This window comes from Monopterus albus, unplaced genomic scaffold, assembly GCF_001952655.1.
Source record: "Monopterus albus unplaced genomic scaffold, M_albus_1.0 scaffold40.1, whole genome shotgun sequence".
Taxonomy (NCBI): domain Eukaryota; kingdom Metazoa; phylum Chordata; class Actinopteri; order Synbranchiformes; family Synbranchidae; genus Monopterus; species Monopterus albus.
In genome coordinates, this window is record NW_018127920.1 from 2,922,848 (window position 1) to 2,944,448 (window position 21,601).

Here is a 21,601-nt window from a genome sequence, read left to right on the forward strand (position 1 = left end):
CAAACACAGCCTGTAGTTCTTTAAGACATGAGAGCAGCTGGTTTCCAGAGGTCAGATACAAATGTCACTGATACAGATTGTTGGGATGAAATGAGCTCAGGCTCATTTTAAGATCAGAGTTTATTGGTGATGGTTTGATGAAGATGAGATACTGTTTAACTACTCACATGATTTGTCTATGGAAGATTTAACTTCCCTCTACAAGCCATACCTGTAGGAAGAAAGAGAGCAGTTAGAGTGAGATGAACTAACCAGCTTGTGTCTGAGTGAGTCATATTAAACCTGACCAGATCATCAGTCTCAGCAGCTGAACATGAACTGATTCTCTATCAATAAGTCTGATCAGCGGCTCAGCCACATAACTGTGGCTTCACTTCCTCTGTGTGAAGTTCGGGATTTGACCTTCAGTGTCCTGATGTTCCAGTTGCTGCATAGTTCGTGTTCTGCTTATTCAACAGCTGTTTGATAAGCTGCTCATACAGCCTCCAATATTTGGAAAGCGTAGGACGGTCCGCGTCAAACAGTGATGTTATGGCGGGTAACGGTAAAGGGAAGCATGCGGTGTATCGCTTGTTATGTTGTGACAGTGGAAACGCAGCTATAATGTGCAGCTGGAACATCATGACTACTGTTCTCTGAACGAGGCAAACTGACACAGCGTTCCCAGGTACACCGAACTTTGTCAAATGTCTCACAGGAAACCCATTTTTAATTATACATAATATAAAATAATAGTTGCTGTAATGGAGAGCGTTTTGAATTGTAGTGTAACTGTATTGCACAGGGGTGTGCTCGTTGTATACGTTAGTAAAAATGTCATTTTCAATACAAACACGTACTTCCTCTCTACCTCTGTTTATGAATATCATGAATGGAGCCCACAATGGGAAACATTCAGAATGACTAAAATAAAGTATTTGTCTTTATAAATAAGTGACCAAAGTATAATGCAGGGCTGGTATTTGCGATATGTTGAGCAGTCACTGAAGGCAACATGAGTGCATCTGAATCACATTGGTTTTAAGACAACGGCACAAGTGGATGACGTTTAACTAGCAGGTATTTTTTATAATGAGGACTATCGGATACATAGCTTTAGGTAATAGTATCTGAGAAGTATTTTAAACATGAAGAGACCCCCGAAGTTATTTAATTAACGTTGAACAAACAGCAGTTTCAACGCTGTTAACCTGGTGGTGGATGAAAGTGGCTGCATATCTAACGCTGACTACTTTTCAAGGTAATGTCAGTAACAAGTTCACATTTTCTCTGCGCCCTTTAAATCGTCAGGAAAACTTTAAAAAAGGCTTTTGTTTTACATTAAAATTGCGCTATTATTTACCACCGTCTCGGCTTTTAGGCCTCTAGCCCAGCCCCGGTCCACAGTTGGGCTGTCAGTCCGCCAAAACGAGCTGGTGACTGGGAGGGGATGTAGCCGCAAATGTTACCGGACTCAAAAGTTTCCCTAAGAGAGTGATTCTGTAGATGCAACAAATTAATTTGTATGTAGTACCTCTTGTTAAAGCCATATCATATGGAAGTTATGTATATCAATGCCCAGTTTGCATATAGGCTAACGATATATCGATAAATACATCCTAACTTACTTACTGTTGAATAAACTTGTATCGTGGTGTGTGTGCCTAGCTATGCTTAACTTACATGTCCACTGAAATGAAAGAGCATAAGCGTTCAGTGTGTTACTCAAAGTTAACTGTGCTGCGAATTAAGGTTTACAGCACTTTATGCCACCGTGGACACCTCCAAGTAAGTTGTTCTCAGTATAGCCGAATGTGTGTAGAGTGAAACCCAACTCTTAATATGATGTTAGTTTTTAATCAGATCAAAATTGTACTGTACAGTTTCCAGCCAGACTCATGTCAGCTGCACCCTGTCCCTGTAGTTTGCTTGGAGCTGGGTAATAACAACATACCTGCCATTTCAACCCACTTCTCCTGTCAGTCACAGAGCACTTCAATGTGTCTCTTTCTACAGGGCTGAGCTACAGACATGCACCAACAATCTCGACAGGATTATGTATCCATAAACTTTGCTGGACAAGGTAGTGTAGGTTACAACAACAATAAGCAGTGGAGGAGGCAGTCCTGCTGGAGGGTAAGTTGGACCTGTCTGTGAACTGCTCATAAAGGCCTTTCCTTTTCTTCTCTCATCCTCTGGCTGCTCATGTTTCGCACCCTGCTATGACCTGATAAGCAAACCACTCCTTATGTCCTACTTTACACAGTGCTGGCTGGGGTTGCTGGTGCTTGCCAGCATATGTGTGGGAAAAGTACACTGTGGCCATGATCCTTTTTTTTTTTTTAAATCTGTGCTCCTATGTAGAGTTGGGCATTGTGCCCAAGGTGACATGTACAGAGTTCACTATCAACTCTAACAATTTATACTTCCGCTCTTCAAGTGTCATTTCTGAGGCTGTTATTCAAAGTTCCAGTTTTTGTTTATTTGTCATTACATTTATTAAACATAAATGATATCACATCCCCAGGATGTGTCCGAGAGAGACCAAAAGAGAAAATGCAGATAGATGTTTTCACCTAATCTGATTGCCATTGTGTTAATGAAGAACCAGCACACACCTCTTGTGTGCGTGTGCATGCGCACGGTTATGCTGTGGCTTGTTTCAAAGGCCATGTAAACACTTTTCTGACTATATGACTACTGTAATTGCCCATGTGATCAAATGTTAGGCTGACTTTATTCTCTGGTGTGGCAGAATAACAAAGTGAATAAGTAGCTAGTTGTCACAGGGTGAATGTTATAGCCAGAACTAGGGCGTACTCTCCATGGGGGACAGGTTCCACCCTAAATATGAAAAATGGACACTTGTCAGAATGTTGTCAATTACAGTTCTTAGAAAGAAAATTGGAATCAGCAGGTCATACTTTAACAAAATAGGAAATTGCAATCAGTGCATCTCTAATAAAGTTGAGTAGAAACTAGCATTATTCTCCATCTCCCTCTTTTGTGTGTTTGCGCAGAAATGGAAGCAGCTGTCCAGGCTGCAGCGGAGCCTCATCCTCTTCATCTTCATCCTCCTGTTTATTTGTGGAATTGCTTCCTATCCGACTGTTACAGAACACCTCAGAGGTAAGGCTCTTTTATACATGAAACAAGTAATAAGTCTGAGCCACTGACATGCTGTCAGAGCCATTCCAGTGTGAAATGTTTACTCAACAAATTGTCACTGAGAGATTACAGGTAAGGAAAACTGCAGAAGTCAAGATAAAATGTCGAAATGAAAAAACAGCAGCACAGATCAAACTGCATGTCTGCTGGGCAGAATGGCAGAACTAACCCTCCATATGACTGTGCTGAAGCTGCAGGAAGGTCTAGTCTCTAGCTGACCCAGGAATGGTGGTGCACTGCTCCACTGTGCGACGTCGATGCCCAAACAGGGTCTACAGCAGAGGTGTAGTGCTATTTGATGAACAACTGGCGCACACCTCTTGTGTTTGCACATCTTCTGTGTGTGTCACAGGGTGAATGTTATAGCCAGAACTAGGGCGTACTCTCCATGGGGGACACGTTCCACCCTAAATATGAAAAATGGACACTTGTCACCCCCCACCTCCCCCACAGTATTTGTCTTGACCAGTGATCAGTTGCCTCCTAAATGTATTAGAAGAGAGATGCTCTCCACTCCAGTGTTAAATCCACTCCCAAACATGCTGGTTGTTCACGGAGCTCCTCCTGCTTCATGTTGGTTTACATGTCAACCAGCAACAGGGAGCGCATCAACTGTGCACTGGGCTCCTCCTAGGGATGACACTCTAGTTTGTCAGTCTGGATGATCTGAGATTTGTTCTGTCACTTGTCTTTTGTAAACAGAGTCTGTATTCAACCCCAAACTGTGTCACTGTGAACCGTCCACGTTATGTGTTTGGACAAAACACACAAACACTCACGGGTGCCAACTGCGCTTCAGAGTGTGCACTGTTTGAGTTGACATCGTGCATCAATCACCGCACCTTAAATGTTAGAGCACTTCATTTTGCAGGACATGCACTTTACTGATGACTGGATGTTTAAGTGCTCACAGTAATGCAGCGTTATGAATTTCAACCAGATTATGTCTATTCTTTTTCCTCTCTGAGAAAAAAAAGTGGTGAAGTGTTGTTCTGGTGCATTCCAGCAGCACTACACCTATGGTCATCAGAAGGAAGTTTAACCTGCAGCCTGACCACAAAATTCATTGTCTGAAGGTCTGCAGAGTAACATCTGGATAAGCCAGAGTTGTTTTGGAAACAAGTGCTGTGAACAGATGACGTTAAAACTGAGATCTGGTGTGTCTGGGGGAAAAGCAGCGGCATTAGGTGAACAGAACAGCTCTCCAACGGTTTAGCAAAAGGGTGGAAATATCCTGCTATGGAGCTGTGTGACAGCCAGTGACTTCATCCACAGTGAAATACTTGGAGAAACACAAGCTGAAGCCGGGGGAACAATCCCTGACTGAACATCAGTGAAACTCTAGGAGGGGAACTTAAACATACTGGGTATGCAGCACAGCTTGAAATACTGTATGTCAGGACTTGAAGTGATCTGCAGGAAGACTGGGTGCAAATTTCTCAATAAAGAATAGAAAGAGTCTTAGCTGCTAATAAGAATATTTGCATTCTGTGATATCTGCTGAAATGTGGGGTTACTAACAAAAATTTTATGTACAACTGTATATGACATTTATTAGTTTGACAAATTCCTGTGAAGCTGTCATTGGAGCTTTCAGTAATACTTTCAAACTAAATCTGTCTATGTGTGTTGAGGCCTTACAGATGTTGAGCAAGACACAGACAGTAACAGCCTCCTGAGGCCCATCATCCCTCCTGTGCCTATCAAACAGGTCCGACTACCTCTTCCAGAACAACCCTCCCAGGTATCTGTATCGGTTTCTTTTGTGTCACTGGAGCTGCTCTGGTGGTGTGCGATGGCCCGACACCTTACTGAGACACTTTATGCTGCTTTTTTTTCTTTAATGTGTCGCTCATCTGTAGTTGTGCATTTCCTGTGGATCAAGAGGTTTAGCATGACAGCAATGTCCCCCGCCCGGTGCAGGGGGTTTGGTGCTCTGCCTGAACACTTTAGTCCTACCTCCTCTTTCCTCATCTGTCACTCTCTGAGCTCTGTCTTCCATCCCTAATCTACGTTCCCTCTAGCTCTCTGTGGATGTGAACAAAGACTTAATAATTAGAAGGATTAATATAGGACAGGTTTTTAACAGTTATTTTAAAGTGGTCTCTGGTGCTTCAGTCAACAAGGTAACCACAGCCTGACGAAGCGAGATGTGAGTGGTGCATTCAGCGTCAGAGAAGCTGTGAGTCATCAGCTCCTGATGAGCTGGAAAGACACCGGATGGACAGACAGTGTTTACCAGACCGACCAGCAGCAGAAATGTGCTGGACAACAATAGTTGCAAGCATGTGTCTGCACTTCATTTGATAGAATGAAGTGCTGTTTGTTGAAAACAGTGTCTAAAGACACACTCCGTCTGAATTGGCCTTAACTGCATCTGTGAATGTGACGTGCCTTGTAGTTTACGGGCTTCCCGGGCGAGTCACTGAGGCACCACTGAAAAATGTTATAAGAGGAAACACTGTCATGCGTTTCAAACAAATGCCTCAAGTGTTTTCTCTTTCCATGTGTAAGCAATTGTAAAACCATTACATGAAATCAAATCCCCTTCCAATCAAAAAATGTGTTGCTTATTGTTAACTCACTTAGATGTTTGAGCAGTTGTTATTCTTTTTAAATAAAAAAATACAGTGAGATACAGTTGAGGGTTGTTGCCATGGTTACCTGCAGTCTGATATCCCAGTTGCTCTGATCTGCAGTGTTGACAGGAAGCGTTTAAGCTGTTTTAATTACGTATTTAAATAGACATCTTTCAACCAGTCAAAGTGGTTTTCATGGATGTGCTATAATTATGAGGTCCCTCTTGTCTCCAAATTGATTACAGGAAGACCTTCCTCACACAGATTCATTCACAGTCATAGATGTGTAAATCATTTAGTAACCGCAAGGATATACACTAATATTTTTAAGCACCAGCAGCAAAGGCCACCGGTCCCCTAAATTTAGTGTCCAAAGTACATTTTTTGTGACCCAAATGTAAGTGTATGTAAAAACAATGCATAAAAGCAATTTAATGCAAGTCATAGCCTTCTTTAACCGAGACTCTTCAATACATGAAAAAAAACATTAACATAATGAAAGTGTGACTGTTTGCTTAAACTGAAATCTCAAGTACATTTGTAAACATACATTGATTCTCTTAGTTCACAGCCTCTTTATTGCAGCCCTCCCATGCCTCTGCTTCATACAGTCTCCTTTGCTTCCTCCCAACATTGTGCCTGTGTCATGTCTGCAATAGAATATAAACTTGTGGTTCCTAGAGTCCACAGAAGACATTACAAAAAGCAGCTGAAAACCTATAACAGCTGCTTCCAACTGTAGCCTTCTCTGTCAAGATACATAGGAAGAATGAATGTATTTTTATAAATATTTAAATTGACAATGAGTTCTATGAAAACATATGGTGTGTATTCTCTGTATCCCAGTTCATCAACATGCATTCCTGTGCCTGACACAGACTCTCTCCCAGCATTGTCCCTCCGTCAGTCATGTGTATGCCACAGCATGTTACATCTTTAGATGTGTTAGATAATCTTGCCACTTAAACTCCTGCTTCTGTTCGCTCTTACATTTTTGTTTTTTTATAGTTTTCCTTTTGTGTTTCTGGTTCTTCTATGTTAGAAGCTTGATTAGGCTCAGTAAACCCTACTTCAGCAGCTCCCAGCTTAACAGCAGCAACCTGGCAACAAGTAACCTTACTGTCTGCTGTTTTTATAGCATGTTGAACTAAAAGGTGAGAATGAAACACAATGTTTGGGGAACTTAACTTTGGGTTGGTGAAGTGCAGGAGGTCTGAGACATGGGGTCTCATTCTCAGTAGACATCTGACAAAGCTTTGTGAAAGATGAAGCCTCAATGAAGCATTGAAACTTTCCAGCCATTTCAGGACTCCAGACTGTGAGTAGTAGGTCGCATTTTTTTTAAGGTGCAACTGACATTTTTCAAAGGTTGCACTGGGTGCAACTACAAAAAAGGTTATGCAGGAATGACTGCTCTCACTGTAGAACAGTCTCCACAATACTGTCATTGCAGCTTTTATCTGCAGGTCTGTCACAGGGATGGGTAGCCTACTTTGCTTTATGTATCGTCCAGTAGGGGGGAAAAAATGAAACTTCAGCTACATTTCACCCAAAAGACATTAAATTGTACAGTCATACAGATATTGTTTGGTGCTGATGCCATGGCAATATAATGCAAACACTGCAGTGATCTCCAACACTAGAAATCCATGAACTTTGCAGTCTCCATCCTCCCCCCAGAGAAAAAGATTTATTTCATCTTTTATTTCTTTCATCATATTCTCAGTGGGTCAAAACTTTACATATGCTCAGTTAGTATTTCGTAGCATTGACTTTAAATTGTTTAATTTGGGTCAAACACTTGCAGATGCCTTCCGCAACCTTCTTACAATAAGTTGCTGGAATTTTATCCCATTCCTCCAGACAGAAGTGGTGGAACTGAGTAAGGTTTGGAGCCCTCCTCCGCACACGCTCTTTCAGTTCTGCCCACAAATGTTGTATTGGACTATGATCAGGACTTTGTGATGGCCACTCTGGTACCCTGACTTTGTTGTCCTTAAGCCATTTTGCCACAACTTTGGAAATCTGCTTTTGTGAGGTGCCCCAGTCCCTCCTGCAACAAAGCACCCCCACAACATGATGCTGCCGCCCGCGTGCTTCATGGTTGGGATGGTGTTCTTCAGCTTGCGAGCCTCCCCCTTTTTCTTCCAGACATAAATCAGTTTTAATGACTTCAATTCATGTGTATGCAAACTTCTGACTTAAGCTGTAGCTCAAACATGCCACCAACTTTGAAGCACTTCTTGAACCAGCAGTCCAGATGAAGCTTCAAACATAATCAGTGATGTCACATTTTCTAAACAACACAAGCCTCAACATGAAGGTTCACTTTATGCTCCCCCGAGGACTCCACACGTGCTTCAAAGCCTCTGTGTTTAGCGTACCATCACTGCCATGCTGGGGATGTATGGTTCCCACACAGTAAAGTTTTGTGGTCATGGGCCATCGGGCCATGGTGGATGGCAAACCCTGAACCAAAGTTGACAGAGGGAGTCAGTTTTAAGTAGATATAGCTTTTGAAATTGAACATACTGTGTTAAGAATGTGTGTACATGTATTTTATAGTACAACTCGGTCTAATTTTCTTTTAAGACCAGATGCTTACACGAAATATAGACTGAAATGATAAAAAAAAAAGTTTCTTGTTTGTCACCATTTGCTACAGAGAAAATTATCCAAAAAGAGAGGACCACCCATCTTACAGAATCGTTTTCAGAAGAAAGTTAACACTTCAGATACAGTGGGCAAGGACAAGGCAACTGAGGATGAGGGAGTCATTAGGTGAGTCTCAGAGAGTGGTCATAACTAAACATCATTTTTTTTTTTGTATATTTATTGTATACACTTCTTAATCCCCTGGCCACTTTCAGCTGGCGTGGGGCGGTGATTGACACTGACCAGGGAACAGAAGACACCAAAGATGGGGAAAATAAGGAGGATTCACCTGTCAAGCAAGAAGCCATATCATTGAAAGAGTCAGGTATCTGCTGTTTTAATATTCCTCGACGCCGACGATAGCTGTGGCCGGAAGCATTATGTTTTTGGGTTGTCTGTCTGTCCATACATCCATACAACCCATTCTTGTGCACGATATCTCAGGAGCACCTTTCTTCACATTTACGCTCGAGTGTCCACTTGGACTGAAGGATGAACTGATTCGATTTTGATGATCAAAGATCACTACGACCTCACGTCTGTCCCATTTCTGTGAATTTGGCTCGTTGGCGGAGGCATAGAACCACAAAGCTGTAATTCTAATTCTCCACTGTTTATGAAGAGTAGCATCACAATTTTTAAGAGGCTTGACTGGTGGAATTTAATTACAACTTCAGAGTATATTTGTAACTTAAAGAAGTGGCACATTTTTAGCCCCAGAAAACAGTCATTTGTTTTTGAATTGTACTGTAGATGTGGATGGGATTATAAACAGGCATCTTGTGCGTACTGTGTATTCCAGATGCCAGCTGGCTGGAGGCAGTGCGGGAAGCTTTCAGACACGCATGGAAGGGTTACAAAGACTTTGCTTGGGGCCATGATGAGCTCAGGCCCATCTCCAAGTCCTACAGCGAGTGGTTTGGCCTGGGTTTGACCCTTATTGATGCCCTTGATACCATGTGGATTTTGGACCTTAAAGAAGGTAGGTTGGCTTTTGTGCCTTCCAACTGTTAAGCATCTGCCTCTTGACCAGGTCCTTACTATAAAAAACTGTTCAGAGACAAATCACCTAATATTACACAGAGGTGTTTTTTTTTTTTTTTTTTTTTTTTTTTTTTTTGCGATCTGTTTTTGACTCGAGTAACTTTTATATTTGTTCAAACATGTTTTTCAAATGCAGTTTATGACTGATAGTCATTTAAGTGCTGTAAATTGGTTCTACTATGTTTTAACTAATTTTATTAGTAGCAGCTCTAGTTAGAGCCAGTGTAACAGCAAAACTGTCATTTCTGGCTGAAGTGAGGATTATGACAGCAATGAAAACAAGAAATAAAACTATTTCATAACAATGATTTGAGTTTTAATTCAGTCATCTTACGCCAGTTAAATGTATGGAACCATTTGGGATTATATTGATGAATGTGTTGTGATTCATTCTGTGCTTAACCTGTTTTCAGACAGGATGTGGTATGCGCTGTGCTCGCTGCTTAGTTGTATTGATAAGGAGGAGGAGATGAGCTGCAGGAAAGAAGAAGAGGGTGTGGATCCACCAAAATCAGCTTCTCCTCCATTCTCTTTGTCATCTGTCAGGTTCAATTGGATGCTTCGAGGTGTCGTTGAACTTTTTTTTTTTACTTCTTAAAGTTAAAATGGCGACCATGCGATGCGCTTAGCTTGTTGCGGTGCAGATACGTTCTGGTGCCATGCAACACATAGAAATGAATGGGTTTGCTAGGAGAACACAGCACCCACCACATCCTGGCTTTATTCTTAAAATGTTGTGTTGCAGAATTTGAAGAAGCAAAGGCGTGGGTGGCCACAGAGCTCACATTCAACAAAAATGTGGATGTCAACCTGTTTGAGAGCACCATCCGCATCCTGGGAGGGTTGCTGAGTACTTACCATCTGACTGGGGACACTCTATTCCTAGACAAAGCTGTGAGTCTGCACAAGCACTCAGTTCAAACCATTAAGACCACATAAAGAAATATTCAAGCATGTGTTAAGCACACCGTAGTATGCAGATAGCAACACCTTCTCCATGTTCTTCAGATGCCAGTAACTTTCCTGACATAGCAAAACCTGGGTTTTGAGCATCCCTGTCCTCTTGGATAGCTGTAGATGTTCACCAGACTGAAAAATAGAATCAAATAGTTAAAAGGCTTTTTAACTTGAGTAAGGAACAGCTGCTTTCTGCACAGACACACATGTAAGTTTAACAAGTAAGCATGTGAAGTGCTTCCAGCATCTTCTGATCCTTCTGTTTGCTCAAATAAATGTATGCATTGCATTTTTCTCCATTCAGTACAAATTCTTTCATCAAAATGGACTGGAAAACTGTTACTCTTTCAGAATATTAACAAAGCAAATACAACATCAATTAAAACAGATTATTAATTTGGATTACAAAATTATTGTATCCATTTATTACTGTATTAGATAAAAATATTATTTCATTTAGAAAAATCTCTGTCATTGCGATGCCCCTGCAATATCTACACCACACCTGTTCCCACATCCTTCTGTTTCTGATTTTGCTGATAAAAGGGCTGGAAAATAAATTTTCCATTGATCTTTGATAGATTTCACTATGTACTATTTCCAGAGGCTTTAAAATACTGTGATTAATCTCCTTCTGAATTGCAGCATATTTGGCAATGTCCAAAGTGTCAGTGAAGCAATTTATTTTCCCCTGTGGAAATACATATGGCCTATTTAACTTTTTCATCATCAATTTAATTGCCAATTATTTTTTGAGTAACATGTTCAAATAGTTTGTGAGAAATTCAAAGATATTTTAGTTACTGTCATAAAAAAACTAAAGAAACAGGAATTATTCACATCGGTTAGGACAGAACCTGTAGCATATTTTGGGCTTTTATATGTGAAAAATAATTTAACATTTAAACTTATGGGGAAATCGTTGCAGATAAAAATTTTTTTTGATTGAATAATAGTTTAATCATTGAATGGCTTCAGGTGGTGAAGTACTACAGTTTGTTTTTCTGCAATAAAAGCCCAGTTATACAAAGCCAGTATCAGTGTTGTCTGAAATGGCCCTCCACATACGATGTCCAGATGCCTTCTACTAAGTTTTTTTTTTCAGCACACCACCTATGATATTTTAAAGTTAGTCATGGCCAACACATTTTTCTTGTGGTTTTTAAAGCTTTTCAGCTGTAAATGTCACCATGTAATGTGCCACAGCGGTCCCAAGGCATAAGCGAACCAAGCACCTGCTTAGGGCCCACGTGGCTGACAGAAGACCCCCAGAGAGCTTGTTTAGGTGCTGTGATTTAACATTAAGCTCTGTAGTTATTATTTGGGTCTCGACTTGTATAGTTGCCCAATCTATACATTACAAAACATTGTGTTGTAAATTATGAAATATATATAATTGCCAATCATTAAAATATGAAACTTGTTAAATTACTTAAACCAGTGTTCATCAGAATAAATCTTTACCAAAATCTACAAATATTAATATAAGAATAATTCATTTTATGTCATTAAAATATTTAATATTGTCTGCTTTTTACATTTGTGGGTTTTTTAATGTAAGAAGGAAACTTTACTGAGGAAAATAGTGTTTAAGTTAAGTTATTTGATTGTAATTGTATTTGATTGTTGTTCTTCATTACTGCCTTTTTTTATAAACCAAAAGCAACAAGAGTGGTGAACTTGTTTGAGTGAACTTGCTGCCTTTCAATATTAACAGCATAGAAGGGTAAAAGTATGCTGGACTGACACTGATGTGATGTAAGCAAACGGCTTCAGTTAATAAAATCGATAATGGGTGTGTTAGATTGTAGCGGTTTACTAATGCCACAAGATTTGCAGTACGTGTGTGAATAATCAAGCATTGGCAATAGTTAGTACTGGTGGCGAAGAGGCAGTGGAGTGCCCCCACATCTAATTTTGCTTAGGGCCCCATAAAGACACAGGCTGGCCCTGAGATGTGCATTGTTCCTCTACAGAAAGACATCGGCTCCAGGCTGATGCCAGCTTTCAACACACCATCCAAGATCCCCTTCTCTGATGTGAACATTGGGAAAGGTACAGCCCATTCACCTCGCTGGACCTCAGACAGCACTGTGGCCGAGGTTACAAGCATTCAGCTGGAGTTCAGAGAGCTCAGCCGCCTCACCCAGGAACCACAGTATGAGGTGACAAACTGACCCAGAGATACAATTGTGCTGGTCCAGGGTCTGCCCAGCAGGTTTTAAGATTGGCACTTACAATGATTTAATGCTGATCAGCAATGATGAATCACCATGCTGTGCTATGCTATGGAAGATGGCTACATATTTCAGCCCTTTAATACCTTTATTCAAGCATATTTTTTGCTGTGTTTTGTATAAATAATTTTTAGGTGTTTAAATAGACTGGGACACTCCCCATATTGGCTGGAATTGACAGGTGAAACTCATTTGATCTGTCCTCAATTTTCCAGGCTGTGGTGGCTGAGGTTATGAAACAGGTCCATAAACTGGATGGCAAGCTGGATGGTCTTGTGCCAATGTTCATCAACACAAACAATGGACAGTTCACCCATCAAGGCATCTACACACTGGGAGCCAGAGCAGACAGCTACTATGAATACCTGCTGAAGCAGTGGATCCAGGGAGGCAAGAAGGAGAACCAGTGAGTCGGGCTTTACTTTCACACTATGAAGCTTTCTACATTTCTTTTGCACAGTCAACCTGGTAAGTACTGTGTGCCTAAAACTTAAACTGACAATCATTTCCCAGTTTGTGTGGAGTGGAGATGTTATTTTAACTGTTTGCCTTCTAGGGGCTCATCATTTTCAAACAATTTTAATTGAGTACCTATCGAAATCAACACAAAAAGACTTAGGTCAACATAACTAATGGCTCAAAATCAAACATGTCCACACTGATTTTTGTTAAGCTTGGGTGATTTTAAAGTTTTAATAGTTACAATGCAAGAGTGTTTTGCAAATCCTTCCTTGTGGTGCCTTCACATATTTCTATGGTGGCACCAGGCCCTTAAAAAGTGTTAAATACATTTTTATTAATAAAAGGTCTTTAAAAAAAAGCATTAAATTGTCTTGGATGGGTCTTAAATGTTTTTAGTCTCTTCAGTGCAAGAATTTCTTTAGTCTGCCAGATCAAAGCAGACTGAAGAAGAAGAATTGCTCATTATTTCAAGGAATTGTTAATAATAAACTTTAGCAGGGCTCCAGACTGAATGATCAGTCACATTTAAGTACATGGTCAGGATCCAACTGCAAAAGACAGTCTGTATTTTTCTATATTTGTGTTGTTTTGTCTGTTTACATATAGTGGCCATCCTCAGTTTGAGAAAGAAGGTGGTGGGAACTGGCAAATGCTTGGAAAATGACTACAGTGATCTAGATGCATTCCTACTAGATACTGATTTAAAATGGACCAGTGTTGACTGGCAGCTTTTGGTTACTGTCAGTAGGAGTGGTGAAAGATACATATGGAACAGCAGTCCCCCCTGACATCACCCAAAGGTGTAGGATAAGCTTAAGCAGCTTTGAAGTATTCAATGGAAGTAGTTTTTCTGTCGCTTTTTGGCTTTTGGCCTGCACTGTATTAGTTGGCATGCACAATGATTATTTAAAGAAATCATCTACTTTATTTGATGATCTTCATGGTATATGAAAGAACTGCACTTCTTCACTCTACCAGCTTCTCCCTGTGGAATATGTCACTCTGTGTTTGATTCATTTCCTATTCATTTTTAAACGTACATGTAAAATGTTGTTCCTGTAGTGTCATTAAATCTGTATGTGTGTGTGTGTGTGTGTGTGATTTAGGTTCTTGGAGGACTATCTGCAGGCTATAGAGGGTGTAAAGAAGAACCTGTTGCAGAAGTCTTCTCCTAATGGCCTGACTTTCGTTGGAGAAATCTCTCATGGGCAGTTCAGCTCTAAAATGGTCAGTAATATTCAAAATCTGCTGGTCTGCTGCACCTGCTCTTTTAGTCTTGCTGTGAAACTTCTATAAAATGCAAATTGATTTCAGTTCCCTAATGTTGGCCAAGTGTGCTACAGTCTGGGCGTACCTTCATAAAGTGTGTGGTGTTGAGAGACTGTAATTGTTGTCACAACTGTGCGGAAAAGGGAAACCAGTGTCATGTTCTGTGAGGGAGGCTTTCGTTCTCTTTGGGGATCTGAAGCGTAATCTAGCCCATAATGCTTCAACCTGTATAGTGTCATAAAATATTGAATCTGCTGACCAATTAAAACATCCACCTTAATCTCCACATAAGCACAGCAACCAAATGAAGCTACGGTACAAGAAGTGGCAATGCACATTTGAGCTGCATTTTATACAGTTGTAATAAAATCATCTGCAGGTATATTAACTGACAGGTGTCACTGCAAGTGTCTTGAGTGTTGGTTCATTTATTTAACGCATTTTACTCTAAAATCAGTTAACCCAGGCTGGCCCAGGTGGACACTGCAACGTTATAAACCCTAGATTAAATTCAAAAGATCTCATCTTTCATTCATTGTGAATGACTCAAATGTATTGGTTGACACAGCTGTTTGTTAACTCAGGACCACCTAGTGTGTTTCCTGCCGGGCACTCTGGCCCTCGGTGCTCACAGCGGCCTGCCTGCTGATCACATGGATCTGGCCAAACAGCTCATGGAGACCTGCTACCAGATGTATGTCCAGATGGAGACAGGTCTCAGTCCAGAGATTGTCCACTTCAATGTGCATCACGGCAGCACCCAAGACATTGATGTAAAGGTAGGGTACAGTAGGTTGAAATAGGGTTGCAGACTGTTCCATCCTAATGATACAGTAGCATTTAATGTATTTTTTTGTCATTCTGGGTAGGAGCGTTGCCTAAATGTATCTGTCTCCTTTGCATTCTGTGTGACAGCTTGCAGACAGACACAATCTCCTGCGACCAGAGACGGTGGAGAGTCTTTTCTACCTATACAGGTTCACCAAGGACCACAAGTACCGGGACTGGGGTTGGCAGATTCTCCAAAACTTTAACAAGTACACCAAGGTCAGTAAAATATCTCTCCACTGATCTATCCCAACTGTGGATCAGTCTCTTAGGTGCTGTAGGACAAAATCATGTTGTTTAATGCACAGCTCTCTGGGGTCCCTCATAGGAAAATGTTGAGAGACACCTGTTGCCATTAGCTCATTTTACCCAGGCACAGTCAGCATACACTATAGAAATGAAGTCAGGAGTCGTTGATGTGATGCTGAAGATCGGACCATTTGGTGTGCGAGTCTCTTCATATGACCAAGTCTTAATTGTGTCTAAAAATGCTAATAAATAATTGCATTAATGGCATCACCTCCCAACCTTAAACTATTTTGCAGTCCTATACACATTTAAGCTACCTGTCTTCCAACAAGAAGTTTAATTATAAATAGTTAAACGATAGTTTCACCATTTTCCAAGTTTGTCAATTGTCAGGTGAGCTTATGCATATAGAACAGTACAGAAGTTCTTTTTGTTTCCATTGGACAACAATTATTTACTGTTGACAACAGTTTCAGTGTTCTTTGACCTTCTGGTCAACCTGTCATAAATGAATAATGCAGTAATAAATGAAGACAATAACTATTTTAGGACAATAAAGAAAACTGCCTTAGGTGTAGCCTCTGAAGTGTGTGACTGAGGGCAGAGGTCAGATCCTCCACATGGCCGTCAGCAGGCAGGGAGGAAGCACAGAGCTCAGGTAAAGTGAAACCTATTGCTTGAGTTGACCACATCTGTGCTTGTTACTGCAGCTTATGAATGTGGAAAAGCTAGAGCTAACTGTATAATAACTGTTCAACCTAATTTGCAATGTAGCTTAAAAGTTGTAGAGGAGTTTCTGTCTGAGAGCAGGCCCCACCCTCCTCCTCCATATTTTTCTTGTCTTTTAATGGCTCACAGCAGGTCCAGTTCAGTGTATCATAATATAATCCTCCTTTAAAGCTGGTTCACATTTATTATCTTGTTAAGGGAGTTGAAACATTTAAGAATTACAGGCATGTATCTCTTTTGCATTAACTTCTTTAGGAGTGCAGACTTTGGAATAAACTAATAAATAATCACTTACATTGTGGCTGTGTGTATGTGCATCTTAATGTGGTAATTAGGCTTAAGCTTAATAAATAACCTAGGTCCATATTTATAAAGTATCTCAGAGTAGGAAATCAGTCCTAACTGGCCAAACATTTTCAGAATGATGCATTTTTGGTCCTACTTTTAGAAGTAGAAGTGAGAGCATTTTATCAGCATTCCTATGTTAAGAAATCACTCCTATCCCCACCAAAACGTAAGAGAGCTCCAGAGCCACCTCCTAACCAGTTAGACGAACACAAGCACACAGATTCAGTGGGAGGAGAGATGTTGTACATATGCACTTCCTGGGCACATTAATAGTTGCACCTGTACAATTGTATGCATTTCAGTGCAACACTTTGGCCTTAACATCTGTGTTTATAAAGCTCAGAGCGTTTCACTCATAGTTAAAGGTGGTGCTGTACTGGACTACGTTATATTTAGAGGTGTTCCTAATATTCTGACCCTCTCATGTATGTAGCTGGGGAGGACAAAAATACAGACACTTCTGAATATAATGTAGTCCAATACAACACCACCTTTAACTATGACCTCAGTAATGAACATAGAATTGAGTTTATACATTTATGACAATCAAGCGGTTCTGAACTACGTGATCCTTGATTTACTGGATTTAGTGGGTGACTGGACACACAAGTCAGGTGAAGGCAAACTAAAGCTTTTATTTGAAAATAATCATGTTTCCCCTGAATAAAATTAGAAACAATAGGGTTGATGAAGATAATTTTAATAATGGCTTTCCAATAAACTTACAGCATATTACAAAAAGAAGACTGGTATAAAGCACATTACTAAAGCGTTCAATGAACTTGTTATCCTCTGTTACCAACTTCTTGTCTATACACATGAAACCTTCACTTGACCACTGGCACTGATGTCAGCATTTCAATTTTCTACTTTGTGTAACTGCATACTTCAACTGTCAGAGTATAATACGTCAGTATAATGTTGCATTTGTGTGTCATATGACAGTGATGTCACACTTGCTCTTAGGAGTAGGATTTCTCTGCGCTGAAAGGGAGAGTAGGACACTTCATAAATAACTTTTAAGTCTAACTCTGGGGTAGGAGTTTTTTTGTCCTAAGTTAGCTTAGGTTAGGTAATCCTAAGGATGGTGGTGCGAATGGATGCAGCAGCCCCTCTCTCTCCAAGTCTCATAGCCTATTAGTTTGTACCGTTTGGTTTTATCCTAATTACTTTAATTAAATTTTTTTATTCTAGTTTATTCTATTTTAGTTTCTTAAATGGTATGGCATTCAATATTAGGTGAGAGAGAAATGGTATTTTGTTTTTTCTGTATATCCTGCACATATAGTGAATTGACAATAAGAATCTTTGATCTTGATCTTTCAGCATGACTCCTGTGGGTGATGACTGATAAATACAGGCCCTGTGCTATGTTCTAGACGAAGGTGAATGGATTATGTGATTGGGGATAAATACTGTACGTCTGTTTCCCCTCAGGTTTCCTCCGGTGGCTATACCTCCATCAACAACGTGCGTGACCCAGACTACCCGAGCCCCCGAGACAAGATGGAGAGCTTCTTCCTGGGAGAGACCCTGAAATATCTGTACCTGCTCTTCTCTGATGACCCCAACCTCATCAGCCTAGACCACTATGTCTTCAACACTGAAGCTCATCCTCTGCCTATATGGCCTTCCATTGCGTGATACATGCACAGGAAGTCAAACGGTAAACTGCACACATAAACGCAACAAACATCTCAGGGCTTGTCTTACACTAAGATGATTCCTTCATCTTCTGTCTCAGTGACCGAATATTGACAAAACATCAACCCTGATCACAGACGGCAAAAGCTTCTTCTTTACTGATCGAATCAGTTGTTGGCTATTAAAACGGATGAGAGCCTGTTTCAGTTGGTGGATAAGTTGTTTACTTATTTGACTGATCATTAGTGTTATGTGGGGACCTATGGTAGTGACCCACGTTATGCTGAAGGAGTACAGGAAAGTTTCTGTCCTCCAGCAAGTGAGCACCAGCATTGAGGAGCTGCCTGATTGTGGCTTGAATCAAAGTTGTCTTAATCACATGGTACTGATACCATAGTGATAATTTGAGAGTAAAGCTGCTCATTGCTTATATTTTGCTTACATGTGTTAAAAAAATTTCCCCCAAACTTTCTGGTCTTATCTTTTTTTTTTTTCCCCCCTGCATTGTATTTGTGTATCTTGTTACAGTGGAAAAGTTTCTGAAACAGCATTTAATCCATGTGTGAAGGTAGACCGGTTGCCTTCATGGCACAATGTTCCCTGACAGCAGCCACTACCGGCTGCATCTATAACCTGACCGCTCTACTGATGTGTTTGCACATGGCTGTGATCCTTCCTGTGATATGAGGGCAAAGCTAATTCCTCATCACACTGTATACTGTAACTGCTAGAACCTTCCTGACAGGGTGTGTTCATGCCCGCCATCCTTGTGTTTGCTGTCCCGTGCTGCATTCATGTCATAAAAGACAAACTTTAAACATGAAATCACACTCAATCACTTCTGGTCAGGAAATTAATATTGCTTGTAAAGTAAAACTTTGATTATGGTTTGCCACTGACCAGTCACGCAGTGGAAGGGTCTACAGAGGAAGCAGCATTCAGAGTTTGAGTAAAAGTACAGAAGCATTTTCAACTAAATATACTGAGGATTATACTGATGATGGCTCCATAAAAAAGAGGATACACCAACTGACTGGATCTTGTTTGCAACCTAGCAACCCAAAGGTTGTCCTATGAAAAGAACAGTAACAGTAACCTCTTAATAAATGATCTAATTAAGTGAGTATTTGGAATTTATAAAGCCTTTAAAATAGATCCAATTATAAAGTGGTATGCAGCATTTTAATTTTGCAGCTGGTGCTATGTACTACATTGAATACTATTGGGCAGTCTTTATAACACATTTTATAAGGTGATCATACTGTATGTTTACACAGAATATCATAAACTTAAAGTCAAGTAGATTTTTAAAGCAGTATTACATTAAACTACTCTCAATAGTGCACTGAGTCACATGCTTAAACTTTCTACCATTAATACAGAGGTTGCTGTCTTTTATCTCTGTTTAGACTTGGTCATATGGATAGTGGTTTTTTGTGGGTAGTGCTTTTTTGTTTGTTTGTTTTTTGCATCAACATAATGAAGTACAGTCTGTTATTTACAGTTTGGTTTGATTTCCATAACCACATCAGATTCACACATTCTTGTAACAGCTCCATTTTGCACTCACTAGTCATGAATACAGCATGGTGGCAACCAGCCATCTGTTTCAAGGGAAATGACTGGCCTTGTGAACATGTTGATCATAGTGTGAAAACACAGTCACGGTCTGGTGATTAACGCCAATCTCTGCTGCCATCAACCAGGAAATGTCAGGTGTGGGGCTCTCTGGGTGGCTAAGCACAAACTGAAAAGCAACATGGTTGCTTTTCCAGCAGTTTCTCAGACACCAGGCTCTATGTAGGACTCAGATGAATGTGATCTTATTCCAGTTGTTGCCAAGCAGCAGGTTTTCTTCCCCTATGAACTGTGAGGACCGCAATGGGCTCTTAGTATAAATGCATCAACGATTTCTTGTTTGTTGTGTGTCTGTTGGGGGTGGGTGGGGGGTGTTAATTTGGTTTTCTTCTAAGTTAAAAAAGAAGTGTGAATTTAAAATGTAAGTTAAGCATAATTTATTGATTTGTAGTGTGTATTTAAAGTTGTCATGGTATCTATCTAAATACAGTAAGCTCTCATTCTGTTTTTTTTTTAGATTTTGAAGTAGTAGCAGCTTAGAGCAATTTGTGGTCATTCTTGTAAATACCACTAGTTTACATCATCGCTGTATTTGTAGTTGTTGATCTTAAGAACTTTCTGAATTTGTATTGAAAGTCATTCTGTATGTTTTTCCTCAGTGTTGTCTCATGTGTGCCTTTAAAGTTGCTTAAGACAACATTCAGAAGACAACTGTTAATGTCCATTTCTATCCATCCAAGTGATTTTTACTTGTACATACATTGATTCACTACTGTTTATGGCCAGTGTGATAACTGCAGATATGACTATTTTTACAGCAGAACGGTGAAATGAGGACAGATATTTTTTTGCAGGAGTCCCTCCAAGCAGTCACTAGGTTTACATAATGGGAATCGTTACATGGTGTGTGTGTTTTTGTTTTATCCTTCCTACAAGGGCTCTGTGTGGTCCCTCCCTGGATATATTTCAGCATAATTCCTGAGCCAAAGATATGCTGAAAACATAATCAACCCTGATGTTTGATTTTGTTTGGGGTTTTACAATGAAAAGCCATTCCTCCAAAGCGACCTTTTTCAGGAAGAAATAACCAAGGAGATCTTTTCAGAGATTTTGATAATGGCATGAGGGTTGGTTTTGAAGACTGATAGTAATATTTTTAGACTAACGTAGTTAGTGCAGACTGCTCTTAATCACAGACTGCACACACAGGCACTTACCGCAGTGACAATACACAGAGATTTCAGAGCCCAACAAATGGTTATCTTCATACATTATTTTGGTGCTGCATCTTGGAACTGGGTGTGTGTGTGTGTGTGTGTGTGTGTGTGTGTGTGTGTGTGTGTGTGTAGGTGTACACACACACCCACACACATATAGGTGGGAGGCCCCATTCCTTTACAGTGTGTGGACATATAGTACACTGCCATTCTGTGTCATATTTTAGGTCAAATTATCTTGAAAGAGCCCATGGCTGCTCATTTCCAGCCTCTAGATTAGCTTGGCACCGCTCATAACTCCAAATAGTCTGTAATTATTTCAGAACAATAAAACCAGCCTTACAACAAAACTTACCATTAAGTCCCACCGACTAGTGGAAACATCACTTTCAAGTAGCTCCAAGGTCGGTAAATCCATCCAGCAGTTGCTGCGTCTTCCTCCGCAAATACTTTGAGTTACAGACAAACAGGTAGTGTTGCAGCAGACACACTGGCCTCAAGCAGTCAAAACAAACGGGTACTGTCCTCCTGGGAATCATTCATCGCCGCAGGGCCTTCACAGGCCGGCTGCTTGGAGGTTAGACCTGTTCAGGTGAAACAGTGAGTCCCTGTACAGGAACATTCCCAGACATTCAGTAACCTCAGGCACTGTATTTTT

The 21,601-nt window shown here is 40.4% G+C and overlaps 1 protein-coding gene across 3 annotated transcripts; it reads left to right on the top strand.

Annotated features, from left to right (window-relative positions):
- The first annotated feature begins 597 nt into the window (after positions 1 to 597).
- On the top strand, positions 598 to 18,354 carry man1b1b (mannosidase, alpha, class 1B, member 1b). 3 transcript variants are annotated; one of them, XM_020599225.1, is made up of 14 exons: positions 598 to 667; positions 1,996 to 2,115; positions 3,000 to 3,108; positions 4,782 to 4,891; positions 8,392 to 8,507; positions 8,597 to 8,706; positions 9,184 to 9,363; positions 10,171 to 10,319; positions 12,359 to 12,547; positions 12,835 to 13,025; positions 14,188 to 14,308; positions 14,935 to 15,129; positions 15,266 to 15,397; positions 17,942 to 18,354. In XM_020599225.1, the coding sequence occupies exons 2-14, from the start codon at positions 2,011 to 2,013 to the stop codon at positions 18,146 to 18,148; spliced, it is 1,914 nt and encodes a 637-aa protein (XP_020454881.1). In that variant the 5' UTR covers positions 598 to 667; positions 1,996 to 2,010; the 3' UTR covers positions 18,149 to 18,354. The 3 variants fall into 3 exon arrangements, with proteins under 3 accessions (XP_020454881.1, XP_020454879.1, XP_020454880.1); XM_020599223.1 differs by lacking the exon at positions 598 to 667 and adding an exon at positions 967 to 1,240; XM_020599224.1 differs by lacking the exon at positions 598 to 667 and adding an exon at positions 967 to 1,059.
- Positions 18,355 to 21,601: the final 3,247 nt, after the last annotated feature.